General features: G+C 31.9%; 2 protein-coding genes across 4 annotated transcripts in view; one reads left to right on the top strand and one right to left on the bottom strand.

Moving 5' to 3' along the window:
• The window catches only part of Nckx30C, a 135649-nt gene that overhangs the window by 89802 nt on the left and 23044 nt on the right, over positions 1–22803 (bottom strand). The window lies entirely within an intron of this gene.
• Positions 15677–17139, top strand: LOC143201030 (uncharacterized). The gene is made up of 3 exons (XM_076411877.1): positions 15677–15847; positions 15918–16104; positions 17117–17139. Exons 1-3 carry the CDS (start codon positions 15761–15763, stop codon positions 17137–17139), a joined length of 297 nt encoding a protein of 98 aa, XP_076267992.1. The 5' UTR covers positions 15677–15760.

Here is a 22803-nt window from a genome sequence, read left to right as displayed (position 1 = left end):
CAATTCTTATGTCCATATAAGTTTTAATATTTGCTTGCAAAATAGTAATTTATTATGTACTGAAAATTGTGATTTTTTCCCAATTAGGCAATACAATTTCTTCTATCTAAATTCCAGTATTTTTCTTTTTTTACATATTCCTTCCAGTCAAGTTTTGCTTCAAGATTCATTTTAAGACACTTAGCCTTGTTGCTATATAAGATGATAGTATTAGTTATTGTTATTGGTGATTATGCGGTCTAATTATACGTGAACTGCACATGCACAGATTTACTTTCGTTAATATTTATATTCCTGGTTTGGATCCAACTATTTATATTGTCACTTGCCTTTTCTAATTTTTGTGTGGCTTCTTGGCTATTGTCTCCAACGCAAGATTCGCAGTATCATTAGCAAATGTAGCCATCGTGATATTTTCCATTTGTGTTTTACATTCTTTTACTTTAGGCTAGGCCTCCTCTTGTTTGATTCTAAATATTTTACAACTCCTATGTAAGATATTAATAGTTCATTGTGTTGTTTCAATAACATTTGCTATTATGAAAGCCTTATGAATGAGGCCGTCATGCCATACCTTGTCATAGAGCTATACTCTAATAATATAGCTGAACATACCATTTTACCTTCATAGGCATAAACCAAACATGGTGAAACATTATTGGTGAACAAAACTAGAGAGCGAAATCCGAATATAAGTGATAAGGAACGTTAGAAAAGAATATGGCCAGACACATAAAACTATCTTGGCAGAAGAAACACTTACTTGTATAATACTGTTTCGACAGAATTATTATAATTATGAAATCCTTTATAACGGAAACTAACGCTAAGCTGCTAAATAAATGGTGCAAGCATCACAAAAACCTGGATGATTAAGATAATATAGTGTGGTCCAATGAATCGTCATTTACATTTTTTCCTATAAACGGCAGAGTTTATGTATGGATATATGGAGGAGCCTCCAAATAAGCCTACAATCCGGACTGCTTGCTTCCTATGTCAAACATGGGGGAAATTCGGTTCAAATTTTGGGCGGCAATATTGTATTATTTAAATGATCCTCTAAGTGGAAATGCTGCCACTGTATATCTTAACATCTCTAATGATGAAGTTCTTACTATTACTAGTGCATTACTGCCAAACACTACCATATTCCAATATGAAGAACTGAAGAGTATCAGAATAACATCCAATATCATCCCTGGCCAGCACAACTGCCAGACCTCAACCATTATAGGGAGTGTTAGAGCAGAGTTTGAGGAGTAAATTTCAAACAATTTGCGGATGTTTCGGTACGAGACTGGGATGAATATCCATTAGAAACTATTTAAATAATCTACGAATATATTTCAGGAAGAATTGCAGCTTAAAAACCTTAAAATCAAATGGTATTGTTATACAATATAATTTTAATAAATAAATAGTGTATATATGGAAGATGGTCGAATAATTTTGTCAATCCTCTGTATCTTACACAAATATTAAAAAAGGACTATATTAAAAACTAGTTAAAACTAAGCAAAACTATCCCATAGTCGATCTGACGAAGTTCGCCAACTACAAAACTATCAACTTTCTCTGCCGATAATCGTTAAAAGGTTGGAAAACACCTGATAAATACCGACCAGCGGTCTCGCCATTTATTCTCTAATTTTCCCGAAAAACAAATATCGCCTTGTCTTGCGTTGAGCTGGCGGACCGACGAAATAAAAACTTTTGGCAGAAGCCACCGAACGGGGAGAGAGCAAAGTTTCGTTTTCGAACGAGGGTTTAAAGAGAAAACAAAGTAGTGGCGGTTTTGTGTCCGACTTCACGTTGTAAATGTTTTCCCGATAGAGCGGCCGAGCCGGCCCGTGGATTTCTGTTGGAGCCGTGTCGAACGGAAAGATATGGATAGGTCGGAAAATGTTGGAGTTAATCTTTCTTTTTTGTTCGTCGTTTTGTTTGCTCGGCCATTCTTTTCCCTTTCTAGTTTCGGGATTGTTCTCCGAATTGCAATGGCTTTGCCTGATTTCTCTATCGATCTTTCTTGTTGTGTTCTGGGCTAAAGTAGATGACACAAAAATAAAAATGATATTTTACTAAAACTGGTTTTCACAGTATTTGCAATATAAGATCAGAGATGTATTTGGCGCACAACAAAAATAACTAAATGAAATAAACATATTAAAATATATATGTAAACTATCTCAAGAACTAACACCTACTCACATTTTTTAACTTGTAATTAATTAAATCTAATTTCCATTCACTTTAAATAATCACAGTGTTAATAAGTATATTACTGCACTACTGAATATGATGATTTCTTTATTTTTATATGATAAACATACATTATAAAATAATACATGTTTATATATTAAAACAGAGAATATGTATAAAACAATTTTGAAATTGATGTTTGAATCAAAATAATTGATACAAGGTTTAGAGAAGAAAATGTCACATAGTCTTAACGTCTTATTGCACTAATCATTAAACACCTTAATATTTATCAATTTAAAGCATTTTTATAAATGTACTGTTAATAATTCATAATATCGTTTATTTTTCCTACGTATTCCATCTATGCAAATTATGTAGTTAGTTTCATTTTAAATCCTGCATTTTTATAACTTAATTTATGTATTCATACAGTCCATATATTTTATCCATATTTTTCACCTAAAATATATATTACGAACACAATAAACCAGGCTGATTAAAAGATTAATTTATTTGCCTGAATTTTGTAATAAAATTGTGCTGTTCTCGCTTTTTATTTCACTCTTCAATTTCGACCGTGCAGATAGCCCAACTTTAGTTTGTCTTCTATAGCTTTCATTTATCCATTACGCCCTACTTTGTCTTATATCCCATGTGTCGCAATTAAAATTCTGTGAAACTATTTTATAAATTTATTATTTTTATGCATTATTTTTAGATAACATCAATAATTCTTGCATCACTATGATCTGGCGAATCAATAATCGAATTTTACTTTCTTGAAAATTCGTTGTTTAAAATAATTTTAATATTGGAAATGATAATTATACCTCCCAATTTCACAATTTCATCTATACTTCGATTGTTGAATTAACTGAAGATAATCGTTATCTAAATTTCCTTGATTTTTATTAAATCTTTCACTTTGCTCACGTTGCTATTCGAGAACACACACACAATTTCATTAAAATCAGTCCAGCGGCTTAGTTTCATGACATACGCATACAGAAGAATTATATATATTAAGGGCTTGCATGTATTTTGATCAGCGATATCTACTACTGATAAACAAGTGCGAAACAAAGTAACCCTAACCCTAAAATCTACCAGTTCGATGATATTGACATTTCTCTAAACACGTTTCTCTTAACAGTTTTCTATTTAGTATTATTGAATTATTCAGGCATTTGATGACATTTTCTTTCGTTGTTTGATTTGTTGAACAATTTTGAAGCTTATGGTGATACTGCTCCTCAATATCACAATTCTGGTTTCATATTTGAGGAAAATGAAATATATATATATATATATATATATATATATATATATATATATTCAAAAGTGTGTATATAATTATTTTTAAGTGTAGTAGATTTTTCAATAAGTCGAATTCGTGGTTATAAGAAAATTACCAATATTTCATAATTAAATTAAATTTAACACGCAGCTAAATTTGTGTACAGATATTGAAAGTCATTAAAAGCCAGGATCGTTTTAGATAGCAATATTTGAGATCAGATATCATGTTATAGATCAAGGATAACAAATAATGAATAACCGACACAATAAGTATCAAAACAAAACAACTATCTAGTCATACAAATAATTAAATTAATAATAAAATTGTGCATCTAAATATAAATGTCATCTAAAAATGAAACTATGTACAGGGTAAAATCAGATTTTGAAATGAAGACCGATTTCCTGGAGGGAATTAAATAATTTTAATTATAACTGGCTACTTTTGATAGTTGATAAGCATCTTGATTTGGTTAAAATATAGGAGACTAACATTGGTTTCTCACAATTTTGACATAGAGGTCTCTCAGTTCGATCTATTAAGAAGGAGTAGAAGGACCAATAAGCGCCCTGATTTATTTTAAATCAAATCTCTTTTCTATGCTTATTCAGGCTATATATTTTACGGTCTATTAATGGGAAAACATTTTATACAAGCTATATCAGAATCGGGTATCAGCTATGGAACTGTTCAATACATTATCACTAATCAACTTGGCTTTGAAAAGGAATAAATTGGAAGAAATTCGCTGGGACAGTCCCGAACACCGTCCTTATAGCCCTGACTTGTCACATAGTGACTGTTTTTTGTTTGCGCCCTTGTAATAGTCAGGTAAAATATTTGAAAGCACTTAAAAAATAGAGTAACTGTATGTGTACAATTGGCGGACAACTCGCTCTCAAACTTTTTATGAAGAAGAACTATTCTAGCATCCAAATCGGTGGCAAAAGTGTGTAGAGCATGGAGGTAACTATATTGAAAATTGTTTAGTGTGTGTATTGATCAATAAATATATTTTACAAAATTACCGTTTATATTTTATTCCACCTCGTAATAATTCCTCTTATAATTCGTACCGTTAGAACAAAAGAAATAATAATCTGCTACTTATTTCGCCGTAAATACATATCAGCAATTCATCCAATCAAAGGCGGCAAACAACCGCGAATCGAGCAAGGTTTTATTCGAACGAAAATCTCGGTCGGATTATCGCCAACATCTAGGCCAATTGACTGGTGCCCGTCACTCGTGGGCATGGCCAACTTCGCTCTATTACAGAATCAATATTTTCCCCAGTCCCCGGCCGTTTTTCTCCCCCGGCCGGCCGTCCCCCACCACGTTTCTCGTTCACTCTCTCTCTCTCTTCTCCGGCTTCGAGTGTTAGCTGCATGATTTTTACTTGAACTTTTCACGCCGCAATCAGAGAGACATTGTCCTTGTGCTGTCTTCTTATCTCCTGAAGCCGAATCTCAGTCAGAAACTGGGCTGTCGAGCCACGTTTTATCGCCACAATATGGACGCCCTCGTTTCCACACCACTCGACCTTTGACCCTTTATTTTCATAACGAGATATTCAAAGTAGGTGCTTATATTAATTTGAAGCGCTTCAGATGCTTCAAAAATAAATTTTATTGTTCGAGACCATCGCAAATTTGATTTGTTAATGTTGCTAAGGTTAGTGGTAAAAAAGTCAGCGGCGGTTCCTCACTAAGTGCACAAATGTGCACGTACACCTCCAAATTTAATGCCTCCTCTTGACAAGAAAACTAATTAAATTCTGTCCTGTCATTATTTTAATACTTCCTTTTATTTAAAAAACGATTCATCATAAACTTGAAATGAATACACAAAAACTTAAAAGATGAATAATTTTTATAGTCAATGAATTTATTTTTTGAATAGCTATGCTGTGAACGAATAATTCAAATTTATTAAAGCCGGCTTGGTGGCGCAGTGGTAATGGCGACAGGACGGTCCACCTACTGTTGCGATAGTCGTGGGTTCGAATCCTGCTGGAGCATGGTCGTAAATTTATGTTTGTGATTGTTTAATATTTGTGATTGTCCTCGACAAGAGTATAAAATCCGACAAGAAAAATGATCCCAGTCACGCCACTACCAGTCAGGCTGGGTAGAACCGGATGTCTTCTGGGATGATTTCTAAGTTCGCCAGTCGGCTTAATGCCGAGGACCGTAGTTCGAAACCCACGTTAAACTGTAGATCCAGTCAAGAGAAACCCCTAGTTGGTAAAATGAGACTGTAAAATATATTAATTGTTTTAACTATTAAAAAAGCAGGTTTATAAAGAAGCTGTTATTCTTGAGAAAGAATTCTGAAGCCTTATTTTTTCAGGAGTGCACAGAGCAAGGTTTTCAACAGCAGTCATATACATGAGAGCAGTTGTTACATCATTACGAGCACCCACTGTAAAAGTCGATTAGACTTACACAGCGCTCAATAAGCCCTTGAAAAGTCCCTCAGACTTAGAACTTCAAAATGAATTTGATGAAATAGTGAGAAGAACTAGTTAATTAAAAGCTTCTGATAAGCGAGGCTGTAAATAAATGATAAATGAAAAAATTAATTGTACAAAATTATCCATTAAATTGTATAATAAAATTACTCACATCCAAATAAATAAATAAATAAAGAAAAAACAAGAAAAAAGTAGGTATAGATTTAAAGATTATAAATATAAACATACATATTTACTTATTTAGGCTGTGAAACTATCATTATTTCATCGTCATTGTCTTTATCGCTTATTGTTCTCGTGCGATTTTGATTAGAAGCAGTTAAAAAATTCATAAAATTAAATTTTACGTACTTTCTTGAGATGTTTAATTAAACTACTCTTACTATTGTTATGTTTCAGTTGCTTCCCACATTGGTGACACTGGATATTACAGCCGTTGTTTACTTTTTTAAACTAAATCCACCCGGCGCCATTTTAATAAATACTTTAACAATAATTTATATTTAGTTTAAATTAATATGAAATAATAAATACATTTATATTTGTATGACTTTTTATCGCAAGGTTTGTTGTGATCGTATGTAGAAGTTGAAACTATTCACTTAACCGTAAAATCGAATGTCAAGAATGGATTATTGATCGACTTCGGTAATTAAAGGTCTGCTTTTCACTGCTTTTCAATATAGTAGTGGGTGCAATAATATGCGATATTTTCAGAAACAGACATGGCACTCAATATTATGCTACAAACTCTGTATCGATCTGATGTTCGCTGATGATAGTGCTATATTCACTGATACAAATACTGAAGCTTCTAGAATTCCATATAGTTTAAGAATTAATGAGGAAAGAAAGTTAGGAGCTTACTGCTGTAAAGTAATAAGTTGAGTAGACCTCTTTATGGGAAATATTACAGTCAAGACTAAAATATGTCTCCTTCAAGCGCCAATCCTTCAAAATAGCTCCTAAACTTGGACACTGTTATAATCTGATATCTTGAAGCTTGATTTCTTTCATATGCTATGTTTAAGTCATATTCTACATGATTCTCTCCGACGTCGTCTTTGAACACATTGAGTATATCTACCGTATGAAGAGTTACTCACGGACTTGTTGTCGAAATTGCCTTTTGGCTGGAAGATGCTGCGAAAAAAATATATATGAAGATCATAGCAAGCGAACTGAAAAATAGGAGACTAACGTTGTTTGAGGCCAGAATATCTGTGGCCGATAACTAACTCCTGCGACACCAACAGCAGTGTATTGATCAAGAAGTAGAGTCTTCCCAAGCGCCAACTAGAGATTGATAACGATGATGATGAAAGGTTTTAGCTTGTTAATAAAATATATAATTATCGAATTTTTTATATTATAATTAATTCATAGCAATTACTTTAATAGAAAAATAGTATATTTAAAATGAATTTTTAAATAATAATAACTATATATACGACTACTATCACCTACTACAACATTTTCCTCCAGTGAATTCGCTTGTGGTTTCACTTTGTTTTGATCATTTATAATAGGATCTAATAAAAATCAAATAGATAACATGCAATATCAATATCTATATCTATATAATTATGAATCTATATATATATATATATATATATATATATATATATATATATATATATATATATATATATATATATATATCAAATCAAATATCTATCTTGTTCCATAGATATTTCGTTTTACAGCTAATTTTAGTATATACCCAGACTTAGTTTATTACGGTACAATAATTTTGTCTTAGTTAAATTAAACTTTAAAATAGTTTTTTGAGGCACCCTGTGACACAGAGACAACAGGTTTACAATTGGCTATATTGTTATTAACATATGCCACCTACTCCAAATAATGTATGTCAGAACGTTGTTTAATACTAATATGGGAAGCGGACAGAATTTGTAATTTGCTAAAATTAAAATAAAATGTAAGCAGAATAGGCAAATCAAGAAACCAAAAATAGACATCGATTCACTATGGGACTTATCAATTAAGCAACTGTATAAAAAACACTGAAGAAAAACTTCTCATTCACCCATTAAGAGAGGAGAATATAAACATTTCCTTAGACAAGCTGAAGCCCAATATTAAAGAAGTCGCATTTAAAACTCTAGTTACCCAAAAAAAAAGGATACAGGCTGGGCGACCATGAGTTATTGCTAAATAACTTAATGTATTAAAACATAAAATAAATACATGACAGCATCAAAAGCGGCACTAAAATGCAAACTGGAGGTTGAAAGTCATCCAGCATAAAATTAATTAATTTTGAAAAATTATATTTGGGCATAGAAATATCCGATTATGTAATGTTCATGGATAAGTACGAGAACAGGTATGGGTTGCAATATGCTTAACTGACACAATATAACCTGTTATGATATATAATGCAAAAACACTGAGAAATAAGCACTATCAGAGGCAATCGAACTGAGGGTAGTTCATATATTAACAGGACACTCTTGAATTGATAAAAGAGAAAATAAAAGAACGTGCAGAGCAGAGAACGTTAATTAGTCCATACTAGATAGAAAAAGAAATGGAATGAGAATATCAGTAGAATAAAGTAAACAGAAATAAAGTCACAGAAAAAGGCGACTTTACATTTTTACATTTTTATTAATTTAATTTTACAATAAACTTGTGTGTCGGCAGTCCAGTGTATTCTATGGTTCGAAAATAATATTGCTATAAAACGCTAAGAATTAATTCCAATGTGCAGTATTATCGCCTAACAATAAACCCTTTCCATAATATAACGTTAAATTACATAACATATTTAGTAATTAATATATATTAACTCGATTTACGAAAATTAGACATCAACATACTAATAATAATTTAATAATTATTTAATTATTTTATTAATAGCAGTATTTAAATAATGAAATAATTATGGATATGATGTTATGTAATACTATCAATAAAAGTTAAATATAAACATAAAATATAGTGCTTTATATTTATAATAAAATTAACTATAACTTCAATATTACAGAACAGAACAGATTAAGAACTTTACATATTACAGATTATTACCAATATTAAGAACCATTAAAATTCACCTATATCTAGAGTAATGAATATGTAGGTATGCTTAAAAAATATATAACTTCTTATAATAAAAACAATGTATAACTAACAATAACTTCAAATATTATTATATTTTAAATGACAGAGAAACTAGGAGCAAACAAATATAACTGAATTTTTATTAAAAAATATTGTGTATTAATTTACGTATTAACTTTTTACAAATTCCTTGACTTACTCTCTACACCGCTGGGACTTTTCAAATATTACAGCTTTCAATGCCCCATGTTATATTTTTATGCTTCCACATCATGAAATATTTACTTTAGTTTTAGATTTTCCTTCATTCTAGGGACAGGATTGATGGCACGATGGACAAATGGCACGATATCTGGGAAATACGGATGGCGAAAAAGAGTAAATAGTGATTCTCGCATAAAACTGTATGGAGGCGTTATCGTAAGAAAGAAACCATTCATCTGATCACTAAAGCACCAGGCCTTTACTCCGCATTTGATCACACAGGTATCTTAACACTTTGAATTGAAGGTAATGGTTAACTGTTGAAGCTTTCGCTTCCTATTTTTCTAGCAATAAACAAAAATTCAAGCCATCTTTTTGTTCTTTTCGAATTTTTCCTAATAACGTTGGAACCCAAAGATAGCCAGGCTTTTGTTGAAAAGCTTGTAATTATTTTTTTACAAACAAGCAGGCAGTATATAACAGCAGCAAGACAAAGTCAATATCACAATCAAACGTTTATTTACAAACTGACGTTGTCTGATAACTACATATAGTGGAAGAATACTGCACTACACTACTATGCCTACGAAAAGCAGTGCTTTCAATCCGATGTTTCCTAGGCGCTCTTCATATATCTCACATCATCTTCGACTCTTATTATGATCTAAACAAAGATGTTGATGTAACTATAAATTTTATTATTACGTATCCAAATCCTAAGATTGATCAAAGCTTTTCGTTTAACTAAAAAACTTCATACTCAAAGCTACAGATCAATATCATTTTCAGTATATATTATAAGTTAACTAACAGTTTAATTCTTGGATTATTAGGTTCAATGAGAGTGCTTTTGATACCTTTTATCAATGGCCATTTTAGACCATGTGATATAAATGTATAGTTATTTTATGGAATATCCTTTTCGGTAATGTATAATCGACTTCTCGATAACGGTTAAGGGTGATTATTGGAACCATTTGTGTCTTCATTAATGAAGCAAGGTTTTTGGAAAACAAAATATTATCTTAGGGTGGCGTTGTAAATGCTTTAGGTTTCCACATTGTAAGAATTGTAGGTTAATTTATCTTCGTTTGCTTCTCAGCAAGAACCTATATATCTTAACATACGTGTTAACTATACGGTTATTTGAATTTACCTTAAAACCGATAGTGAGAAACCAACATATTTTAACACGAGTACAGAAACATTAATGTGACCATTAGTAGTCACCAGTTTATGAATCACTGACATCATAGACAATTTACAATCAGATAAAATAAAAATGCAAGTTTCAATTCAATTTATATATTTTCTATAATTACCATCGTATTTTACATACGTAATTTACAGAAACCATCTGCATTTTTTATCATAATTTAGTCATATATGATTCTCATTTTCTTATATTAGTATTAATTATACAATTATATTAGTAGTAAATTATTTTTAAGAATTGTCATTAAAGTTGGTTTTTGTTATGTTTAATTTTTATAAAATTTAAATAACAGTTCCGAAGTTATTGGTAGAAATGCATCCCTTTTATAAGGACTTGTGATATTATTTTAATTTTAGAATATTTTTTAAACAATTTACAACTTGTTGCAGGTTGGCAACAATGCTTTAGTGTAAATAATGCGTGTGCATTACTCAGTTTACATGCCAAGTTTTGTAGTTTATATGTGTAGTACATTGTAGCCTTTATCCTGCGAGAGTTAATGACATGTTATAGTTATTGACAGCATACGCAGAAAATGGTAAAACATCATCGGCAAAAAGGAATAGTGGAGTTTTAGAGCAGAAAGTGGGGAATACATTTTCATCTCTAACATCATTTAAGCAATTGGCGAACGTTTTGGTATAAGAATGGGACAACATCAGAAACTATTCAGACTCTGTAGTAATTTATTCTGCTAAGGATTGCAGCTGTTGACCAAAACACTCCGTCTGCTATTGATCTATGAACAACCTAATTATTATTCAAGCGAAAGTGAAAACTCTTAATATTCATAGAGTGGTGTGTTCGGCTAGACAAGAAGAATCAAACGGAAAAGAAGTTCAAAACCCAAATTACCAATTATGCCAGAACGGAAATCCATTCTTCATTACTTTGCGAATAAAAATTGCAGAACGACATTAAAAATCGCACCGTGTAGGGAGTTTTATTCCCATGGCAATGGCCTGAAATTCGCAGCTAAAGGGTCGGCCCGAAGGCGAAATTCTATTTTAGGAGACATAAAATAATTTAGCAGTATTTAGGTAGCAAATTATCTCACCCCTCGTCAGCGTGTGTTGTTCGATGGCCATCCCTGTCGTATGTAGACAATACAAGTACTTTTATTTAAATATATTATATTTTAACCCAAAATATTATTGAGCACAATTGTAAAATTAAAATTGAAGTTGTATGTTGTGGAAAGTTACAATAACAAAAAAACTGAAAACTTAATGATGAATACAATGTATCTGTAAACAATGTAAAATTATTATAAATCAATGTTAAATTGTCAATTTATCTAACGGTTTATAATCAAATATATTGATTTATTGCATTTCTCTTTAACGTATACTATTTAATATGTAAATATGTATTCAATATGGATCTTAAAATAATAATTCGTATTTTTATTATTTTGACTAGTTTTTTGAGTATGTTACCTTGATTATTCAAGCTGCTAATATTTTTCGTTAAGTTAAAAATAGAATCATAATTAATGATTGACTTTTCTTTGGCACAATAATAACAACACATAAGAAATTTGTTCAACAATATTTTCAGACATGGCTCAAGCTTCTTATAAACTGTGGAATAATGACAGTTATATTCGTTAATGAAAAAACCTTAGTTACTAGAACAATGACATTTTAATCCAATAAACAAAACAAGCAAGTTGCTAATAAACTACAAACAGCTCTAAACAATCTTACCAATTGGACAATGCAATGATATATATTCAAATACATTCAGTCAGTGATAATTAGCTTACAAATAGTCCTGATGCTAACACAGTGCAATAATTGGACAGCAGACTAAATGCTAACCTCGAGTAAAAATAATATGCCAGAAGGAAACAACTTTGTATTAGACTCCAAAAAATCCGATAGTTGCTTTGGTGACAATACGAGATGTCTGTGCAGATAAAATTTAATGCAAATATAATAAAAACGTATCAAAACAAATTGCTCTGTAGTGTTCCAAGGTATCTCAGAAATGAAAAAATTCACAAAGATGATAAAGATGACTGACGGCTTATATATACTTTTTTTTAATTATTTAGTAAATTAACACTAATTGATTCTTTCTTTCTATCCAAATATGCTACGGTTTTGAATTCACAAGTACTTATTTTACGAAAGACACTATAGGCTTAACATCTATGTCACTGTTTTTAATGTGCGCGGAGTTTTACTTATAACTTCACTGAACTAGATACTAGTTTTACTCTCTTTTGAATTAATCTTCTGACTCAATCCTCATTACCTAGGAGCTGGAGAACCTCAACATTGATATGCTTATGGAGCCTCTGTTCAGGTCTTTGGGCATAGTCCTTGATAACGTTATCGACAGTTGAAATCTTCAGATCCTCGTTCAGATTTTCGTTGGGAATGTACCATGGAGCACCAAAAAATACCTAGCAATACCTTGTTTTAAAATCTTTGTACGATTTTGATTTCTATTGCTTTGGCTGAGACAATCCCAGGTTTATAAATATGAGAACATTAAATGCTAAATGTGAGTTCAGGTTAGCTTAAATTAATACGTGAAATTATGCTTCGAGCTAACTTACATAGGTTCTTTGTTTAGATCTGGACTTAAAACATAATATTGAATTACTTTCTAGAGAAGGGATGGCTTTAAAATCGAATATCTCTAGTAATACTTATTCAATGAAGTCCATAGAACATTTTAGATATAAATATAGGGTCACTAATTGCGTCACAAGTCACAAGATCACTTGCGTTATATTTTGCTTTTTACTTTCTAACAAGAAAATCGGAACGCAGCTTGAAAGAAAATTAATATGCTATTTCTGGCGATAGGTATTTAAGTGAACCAGAATGACAGTTAAATTGCTCGCTTTCGTATCGGAAATTTCGATGTTAAAGATGAATGTCGTCGTAAAGAACCCAAAAGGCAAAAAAGATCGATAATTATGTTCCGCATGAATTAACAGTGAAAAACGTAATGGTCATGTTGTAACGGTAATAATAGGTTATGTTTCCCTTTTGAATGGTTGCTGAAAAGAAACGAAATCGAGCCATTTTCGAAACAAACAGGCGATGAAAAGTGTATGACGTACCACAATGTGCCGGAAAGATCATGTTCAGTCTAGAGAAGCTTCATAAATGGTGGCAAAGCAGGCATTATGCTAAAATATTTGATAGAACTGGGAAGGAATTGTTCGGTTTGATTCTCGGTTATCAACAACTAATGAAATTGAAGCAGATGGTTTAAAAACGGCCAGAATTGATTAATAGGAAAGGTATTACCTCCCATCACGATAATCTTTAATGACTGAGCAAAACTAAGAGAATTGTCCGGAAACACACGTACTTCAGATTTTCGCTTAGAAATCTCAGTTCTGCAGTAACAGAATTATATCTTTAACAGAAAGGTGACAAAATGTTAGAAACAAATACAACCTGTTAACACAAACAACAAACAACACTTACAAATATAACCTGTTAACATTTGAAATTAACATTAATACATTTGCTTTAAAAAAATGTATAAAATGGAATTATATTTTCCCCAACACATAACTTTTAAAGCAAAGGTTACCATAATGGTGTTAATTATACTTAATTCTCTTTTCCTTTTGTCTAAAAAATATGCCATAAAAATATCAAATGTGTCATTAGAATTCCGATAACATATTACCATAACCTAATTGTTATTAAATTTTAACAAATTGGGAATATGAGTTTAAATATATTTATTAAACATACCAGTCATATCTACCGTATTAGTTTAAGATCATGATAGATGGTCATACAATTCAGGATATTCTTAAATTCACCAAAATCAGAGAACCAATGTTGTCTATCCAGCCTCATTTTTCTTCTCTTTTTTAAGTTCTTCATGTGCATACAGATAAATGTTTGTAGACAATTACTAAATGTGTATTTGCTTTATATAATTAAGGTAATATACAACATACTATAAGTAACATTTTATACTATGCTATAATAGCCTATAACTTTATTCGCAAAATATAGGGATCTCTGACGAAAAGTTTTGCTTTGCCCAACATCCAGATGGGGTTATATCGGCTATTCAAGTAATTTGAACAAATCAAAATTACTTCTTCAGTCTATTCCCTTATCTGGAAGATCATTATGTAATGTACAATTAAAAGGTCTTAAATTTACACTTTTTAAAAATATTTGACAAAAATATGTTATATTATACAATATCGCCAGATAAAATAAAAGAGACCTGCTGACAGTATAATAAAACAATTTTCTTGGCCATAAGATATTGCCATCCCCCGTTAGTATAGAATGTAAACTATTTAAAGAACCCTCATGTTCATTCTCTTCACAATTTCCTGCTCCCTGTATTGAGCGCTTTAAATGATTTCTAAAACATACTAGCGGAGGATGTATATTTCTGAATCCATGAGCTAGATCCAAAAAAAACTATCTTGATTAAGTAGTCTTAAGTCAATTTTTATTTATTTTTATTGGATTATTACACTTTCTTTCTTTTCTTTAATAAAGTGAACCCCTCAACGTAGTTATAAAATTGATAACACTTTAACAAATTTATTCTTACTTGGTCAATAAATTCCGTTAATATTCTCTTAATAGATTTGCTTTCAAGAGATATTATTTTATTGGAGCTGCAACTATTGATCCAAAAAGAAATGTATATAGTCGTTTGCTTAGATTCTTTCGGAAGGGGATTAATTTCTAAAATTAAATAATTGATATTTGATATTTATATATATGAATAAACTCAACCCAACTTACAACAACAAAACATGCTGTAATGATGATAAATTTCTTTGATACTTTTTTTACAACCATTTTTTAATAATAGCCAAATACTTCTTCGAACAAAAAAGATTCTGCATTTCTTTATTACCTGTGCACGCGGTACTCCATTTCTTAGATTGATAATTCACTTTACTTTTTGTACTACCGACTTATATATACTAATGAACTAATAATTTAATATCTAAACCCACTATTCCTTATGTTAGCCATACTGAAAATGGCGCTGAAAATAAATAAATAACAAACGTACCATAGAAACGAAGTGAGCCAATCAGATCCCATCGCGGCTTATAGCATAGCTATTAAAGCAAGTAATAAGTTAAAAGTAGCGACACCTAGATGTTGAACGTCGCGAAACATTTCCCCAAAATTTCCTATAAAGTTACATATCTATGTTCCTATGACTTTATATGCATTAATGACAATCCTTGTGTCACCTTGTCATTATATCAAACATATTTTTCTTTAGTAGATATAATTAACTTAATATGGCTGGCAAGGGAACCTGGTATACTCCAATAGCGCGAATTAAGAACCGCCAAGAAGTATGGAAGAGAATTGACGATCACGGTTGGGTAAGTTTCACTTATAAGAAACACATCTTTTCTCTGATATCAAAACATTAAATTCCGAATGTTATCACAGAAAGGAGAAAAGATGGAGCTTTCTCCAGAGATGTCGTACTTCAATAATGTAGCGGTACACTCCCGCATTCTGGAGTATGATAGCTACATGGCATACACAAAAATGTTTCCTCTGTGGGATCCAAGAAAGCGTAAAGATAACACCGGATATTTACGAATGATACGAGATAACATCTATGAACAAGCAAGTATAATCAAATTCTTTTAAATATTGTTATTTAATTTTTGCGAGATTTAGAGGATATATAACGTAGAAAATGCTTTATCAAATCCAAGTTCCAACAAAGCAATATATATAGGCTATATTTTTACTTATCATATTTAATTTTATCCAATAAATTCAGTGGTGTAACAAGACAATATGATGTAAGTGGTGTAGTGTACTTTATATTTCCCAGAACTTTTAACTGTTAACACTCATATTATCTTGATCTAAACTGTATACTATTAGTACACTATCTGTTTAATTTTCTTTTTCAACTTTATTAATAAAATTTTTTCTGAATACGTTGTTCATATTTCTTATTCCACTTTCTTACTTATTACGAAACTGAATCTTGCTTTTATCTAGTCCTCTATAGATAATCACATAACCGTTAGTCATTTTATAAAGGCCAAACCCGTTCTTCTTTGTTTTATCGGTTACTGCTTGTACATCTAACCAAAACTGTTCAAGTTATTCATCCAGTTCCTTTTCCTTGAGCATCGTATGTGCCGGTTTCTTATTTTACAAATTTTTCTCTTTTTGTCAATTTATGGTTTCTATTTTATTTATGGTGTTTGCTCCCTTCACTTTGCTGAGATTGTTTTTATATATTGCCTTTTGTCATGTTAATGTTATCTCCGCATCAAAAATGTTTGAATATCTTTCTTTTGTCTTCTTATCGTATTTTCCAGCCCTTACAATTTTCATGTTCCATATCCATATCTGCCCATCTATTATTTTAATTTATGATAACTTATTTTTACTATTTTGTCCTTCTTTCTCTCTTCCCTTGTCTTATTTTTTATTTTTCTTGTCTCTGTTATTTAGATATGTCCTCATTAACATATATATTCTATCTCTTAATTTGGCCAGTTTATTTTTATTTTTTATAATTAGTTTTTTTAGTCCAATTTGAGTATTATGAAAGTCTATATATGTTTTATAATTCATTGTCATTCATATATCAATTGAGTCGATTATATTTCTCATTTAAGTCATTTATGTCTTAATCGTATAATTCTTAATATTCAGCTTCTATTTTCGTGACTGATCTTGTTCAGATCTTCTCTATATAGCTTTGTTCCTCCTTATTTCCTTCAAATCTTGCTGTACCTCCTCTTTAAAAGATTCGAAAGTGGAAATGAACATTTATAAGTTCTCTTCTATACATTTTCCAACCTTTGGACTTTTCCCAAACGTTTCCCAAATAGACTACCGCATTTTCTGAGTAGCTGACTTCTTGGTAGAACATCCTCTTACCTTCATCTAAGGTGTACACTCTTTCTTCGATATTCATTTTTCTAATGAGTATACCGAGTAGTTTTCGTATATTTTTTATTATCCATGTGTCAATATATCAACAACGCGATTTTATTTGGTATGTCGCAACACTGGCTCCTTATCTTTGCTTCTAATAACCTTCTTAAGCCTATACCACTAATATCTATATTTACAATTATTTTTCGTAGAATTCTCGATACGGCAATTATTGCCTTAAATGATCCGCTTCAAGTCACTTGATCACTTTGTTTTGTCTTACTATAATCCTTTTAACGGTTCTATGAAAGGTAGGAGACCAAACACTCGTAACTTTCAACGTCGCTACCTGAGGAGTTCTAGTTACACAAGTTACAGAAATTATAACTGTGGAAACTATACGCTGTGGTGCCATATACCAGATATGTCGGTAATAACTTTCCGGTTTTTGTAACTGATTTCACTATCCATAAGTGTGCAATGTTATGATTTGATACATACATCATTTTATTCTACTGACATTTGCCTTAAAACTACATAAGACTATACAATACTATCATACCTACACCATATAATTTTCTGAAAATGTCAAATTTTTCTCCTCAAAACGTACATTTGCAGCAGCATTACCTAGCGGTTAGCTACTCAATTGTGACGTGAGTGGTTTCAACTCACAACTCATAAGTGGCGATTTCAACATTTAAGAATATTTTGGTTCATTGGAGAATCATTTCTCCATCGAATAGTAACGGTTTATTTCGAAAATCCCAATAGAAAAAATTATAGTTATCACAAAACCACGCTCTATGTCTAGTGGAACCAGGTTGGTGTCGTATATTATCAACTGGTGACAAGCAGTGATCAATATCAACTGTGCATTGATCGAAAAACTTACACAATACCCTCAAGGACGTGTAAAACCTGCAGGATAACAACACGCCGTCTCATACAGAAAAACCAGTGAAAGAAGTATTAAAATCACTTGGATGGGAAGTTATATCGCACTCACCGTATTCGGCAGACCTGGTTCTATCCGACTATCATCTTTTCACATGCATGGGACCATTTTGCAGAATAGAACCGATTTCATTTCGAAGATGTTAGAAATAGCTCAAGGGATAAAGTATATATGTATATATGTATATATGCGTATATATATATATATATATATATATATATATATATATATATATATATATATATATATGTCTATACATAGTATAAAACAAAGTCGCCTTTTCTGTCCCTATATCAGTATGTGTGCTTAAATCTTTAAAACTACGCAACGGATTTTGATGCGGTTTTTTTCACTAGATAGAGTGATTCAAGAGGAAGGTTTATATGTATAATACATGCATAATATACTAAGGCAATATTGCTAATTTTAGAGGTTTCTAACGTGATGTCGTAAATTAACCTATTTTTTTAGGCTTATTTAGCAATTAGCAAAAACGCTGCCTAACCCTACGAGTTAGATCAAATTAATGTACTATAGTATTGTACACCATAAAAAGGTCTACAAAAAAGTCCGCGATGGTATATGTTTATCTTTTAGGGATAACCCACATTAACCATTTTTATTGTTTACTTTTTACGTGAGAAAATGGCTTATTTACGAAGCTATTTTAAGCAATACGGCATTAATCCTTATCGAATTAAGTACCTTAAATACAGTGTGCAATTAATATAGATCAATATGGTTCCTTACAGCATGTAAATAAAACAAATATTTTCGGAGATATTACAAATTTAAAATTTGCTTTTAAAAATGTGTAATGTAATAAAAATTGTACGAATTTAGATATTCCAAAGATAGCAGGAAATCTTCATAGTAAGTATAGGGGAAGAGGAATTGTTTTACTCCAAATTTAATGCGTGCAGGCCAAGGGCAGTAATGAATGAACCAAAAATACTGGATCGATTTTAATCATGTTTTCATCGAGTGACATAGGCATATATATTTTATGCCCGTGCAAAGTCGGAGCTGGCCGCTATGTTTTTATATACAACGTTCATATTTTTCTGTAGTGTATTTAATTTAGTATCAGCATTGCACCCGTGCGAAGCCGGGGCGGGTCGCTAGTATTTGAATAAATACATTTTAACTATCCATTGTAAATATCGACCTGTTCTCTTTATCGAAAAAACCCTAAAGCAATTATCGATACTTCTGGTATATATCAGACCCATCACCTACTAGAATTATCGGTTATTGAGTAATATATTGGTCCCCGGTAAGCTTTAACAAAAGTCTTACCCGAGATCAAAGCAATTACACCGACGCATCTCATGAAATTTACATCGGTCTCTATTAAATGTGACGTCTGACGGACGGGCGCTAATAATAAACGTCAAAAAAGACGCAGAAAAACTTTAAATCTCGAAACGCCAGATCCCGGATCCCACGAATGACGCTCGTAATTTATTCAGGAAAGGAGCAAACCAGTTCCAGCTCTCACGTCACTCAATTATGGAAAGCCCACTCTGATTCCCTACGACGAAGTCGAGACGGCTTTCAAGAGATCGCAGGCGACCGGCGACTTCTATCGGAAACGCGGCGTTCTGCAGATCGAAGACAGCACGGAGCCGGTCTAGCCACTTAGCTCCCGTATAAATTTTTCTGTCTGAATGCGATGTATATTAAAATTTTATTGCGAGGACTTGTGCTGACTTCCTTCGATCGAGAATTAAGTCGGTTTTACGGATTAGGATTATGTAAATTATCATTACTTCTATTAAATTAAAAAAAAACAATGCTTTCGACACAGGAAATATTGTGCTTTTTATAATAGGAACAGATGTTAATGTCAGTGACATTTTCTTGACAAGGGACAAAATAATCAAACTACAATAATTAAGAATAAAAACATCAAATTATCCACTCAAAACAAATGATTAACAGTTTTTTAAGTTTTTCATTAAATGTTGATTCATTTAAAAGGTCAATTGAAAAGTTCATAGCTTATCATAAGCAAAACACATTTTTTTGGCAAAATTAGTTTTTTTATTCAACATTCCCCTTCAGGAGTGATACATTGATTATAGCGACCCTGCAACTTTTCGATACAGTAGAACGATTTGTCCTTTGCTTCAAAATACGCCTCAGTTTCGGCGATCACCTGTTTATTCGACTAAAATTTCTTCCCAGTGAGCATCCTTTTGAGACCTAAGAACAGGAAATAGTCGCTGGGGACCAGATCTGGAGAATACGGTGGATGAGGAAGTAATTCGAAGCCCAATTCATGGATTTTCGCCATAGTTTTCACTGACTTGTGACACGGGGCATTGTCTTGGTGAAGCAGCACTTCCTTTTTCTTCAAATGCGACCATTTTGCGGAAATTTCGTACTTCAAACGGTCCTTCAAAACGGTAGTCAATGAAAATTATTCCATGCGCATCCCAAAATACAGACGCCTTAACCTTGCCAGCCGACTGTTGCGTTTTCCCACAATTTGGAGCGCGTTCATTGTGTGCAGTCCACTCGGATTAATGATATAACCAATTGGATTCAGAATGATGGAGCCATGTTTCATCCATTGTCACATATCGACGCAAAAACTCGGGTTAATTACGCTTGATCATCTTCAATCACTGCTCCGAATCAACTCGCCATTATTTTTGGTCAAAAGTGAGCTCGCCCGGCACCCACTTTGCACAGAGCTTTCTCATACCCACATATTCGTGAATGATATGATGTACACGTTCAGTTGGTACTTTTACAGTGTCTGCTATTTCATTCAATTTCAATTTACGGCCATTCAAAATAATTTTGTGGATTTTTTAAATGTTTTCGTCGGTAACAGCCTCTTCTGGGCGTCCACTGAGTTCACCGTCTTCAATGCTCATTTCACCACTTCTAAACCTAGCACACCAATCCTTGAATGGTTGATTTTCCTGGGGCAGTGTCCGAAAACTCGGCATCAAGCTAAGTTTTTGTTTCAACTGTAATTTTTTCCTTCAAAAAGCAATATTTTATCAACACGCGAAATTCCTTTTTATCCATTTTTTCACAATAACAAAAGTTGCTTCACTCAAAATACTATAATTCACAAACAAATGATCCGACAGCTGTCAATTTTATACACGCATCATATGGAATTAATTCTAGTAGCGCCATCTATGTGTCAGGCCCCGGACTTTTCAATTTCCCTATTATTTATTTATTAAACTCAAAATCAATTCTGAAACCGGGGAAAACAAAATATGTCACCTCCTACAAGTCTATAAAAGCTTATACAGTCTATCCAAAGTCGCAGTGAACATACGTCATTATTAAATGAATTGCCTGGCGTAAAATGTAAATTCATTTTAGAATCAAACAATATTTTCCTTCTCAGTTTATTCCAATTAAAAAGAGATACAATGCTGTCTGATACGTCCGAACATGTAAACGAATGAGTCTGCAAAAGTCGTTCGGTGCCTTCTGCAAAATTCTTCAAACCTTTAGTGATAATAAGAGGTTATAAACCGGCAAATGTTGTCTTGGTGCTTTGCTTGTTTTGTACAATTTTAAATCGCTGCTTAATATATCATATTATTCTGACTGAAAATGCCGATAGCAACGGATAGTCAGGGTCAGAAACTGATTGCGTCTCTAATGAGTTATTTGGTTTAAAATTATAAGATGTAAAATCAATTTTGTCTTTAAGGTTGCGTCTGACAAATCAGCAAAAAGTGTAAAAGGGTTTTTTATCTCTTATCTCTATAGTTATCCCCAAACTGATTATTTTTCAATCTCTCAGATCAATTGGACGTAAATATTCGTAAAATATATCCCATTCATAGAAGTCAAAAAATAATTTTGAATGAATTAAGCTACGTTTCGTTGTTTCGATATTCAGCTCCATTTGGTTTTCACGTGTCAAACATGTCTTTCGTGAAAAATTATTTTCATCAAGCGAAGAGAGAGAAAATAGATAACTTAGACGAATATTTTGTATCGTTAAAATATTGTATTAAATTCAAGGAAAATTATACCAAAAATAAATCCATTCTCTTAACTGCCAAAATATTTGAAATGTTTCATTTCGATGAGCTTTTTAAACAACCCTACTATCGTTTTTAAGCACTATTCTAATAATATTCCTATTAAGACCGTTGACTGAATGTACTTGTAGATAAAGAAAATATTCATACATAGGTTATGTGAATATCATTGTAATAAAAATTCTAGTGATTTAGATTCTCACGTAAGCCACTTTTATAGATTTACAAGTGCAACGGATTACTTTAAATTATACATTCAGTGATTGTATAGTATTATGTACTTATCAACGTTATGGTGCAAAATAATCTCTATAATATTTTCATTTCTAATTTTTCTTTTTTATACGGGCTTCATCATATAAGTACTAATCAATAACAACATTAATCAGGTTTGTGAAAACTCTACAAGGTGTAGACCACTGACTAAGGTCGGGAAGAA

The sequence above is a fragment of the Rhynchophorus ferrugineus genome, unplaced genomic scaffold (genome assembly GCF_030347505.1).
Source record: "Rhynchophorus ferrugineus isolate W39M unplaced genomic scaffold, kcgeb_rfMv2 rfM8, whole genome shotgun sequence".
Taxonomy (NCBI): Eukaryota; Metazoa; Arthropoda; class Insecta; order Coleoptera; family Curculionidae; genus Rhynchophorus; species Rhynchophorus ferrugineus.
This window is presented reverse-complemented; position numbering and strand designations above follow the sequence as displayed.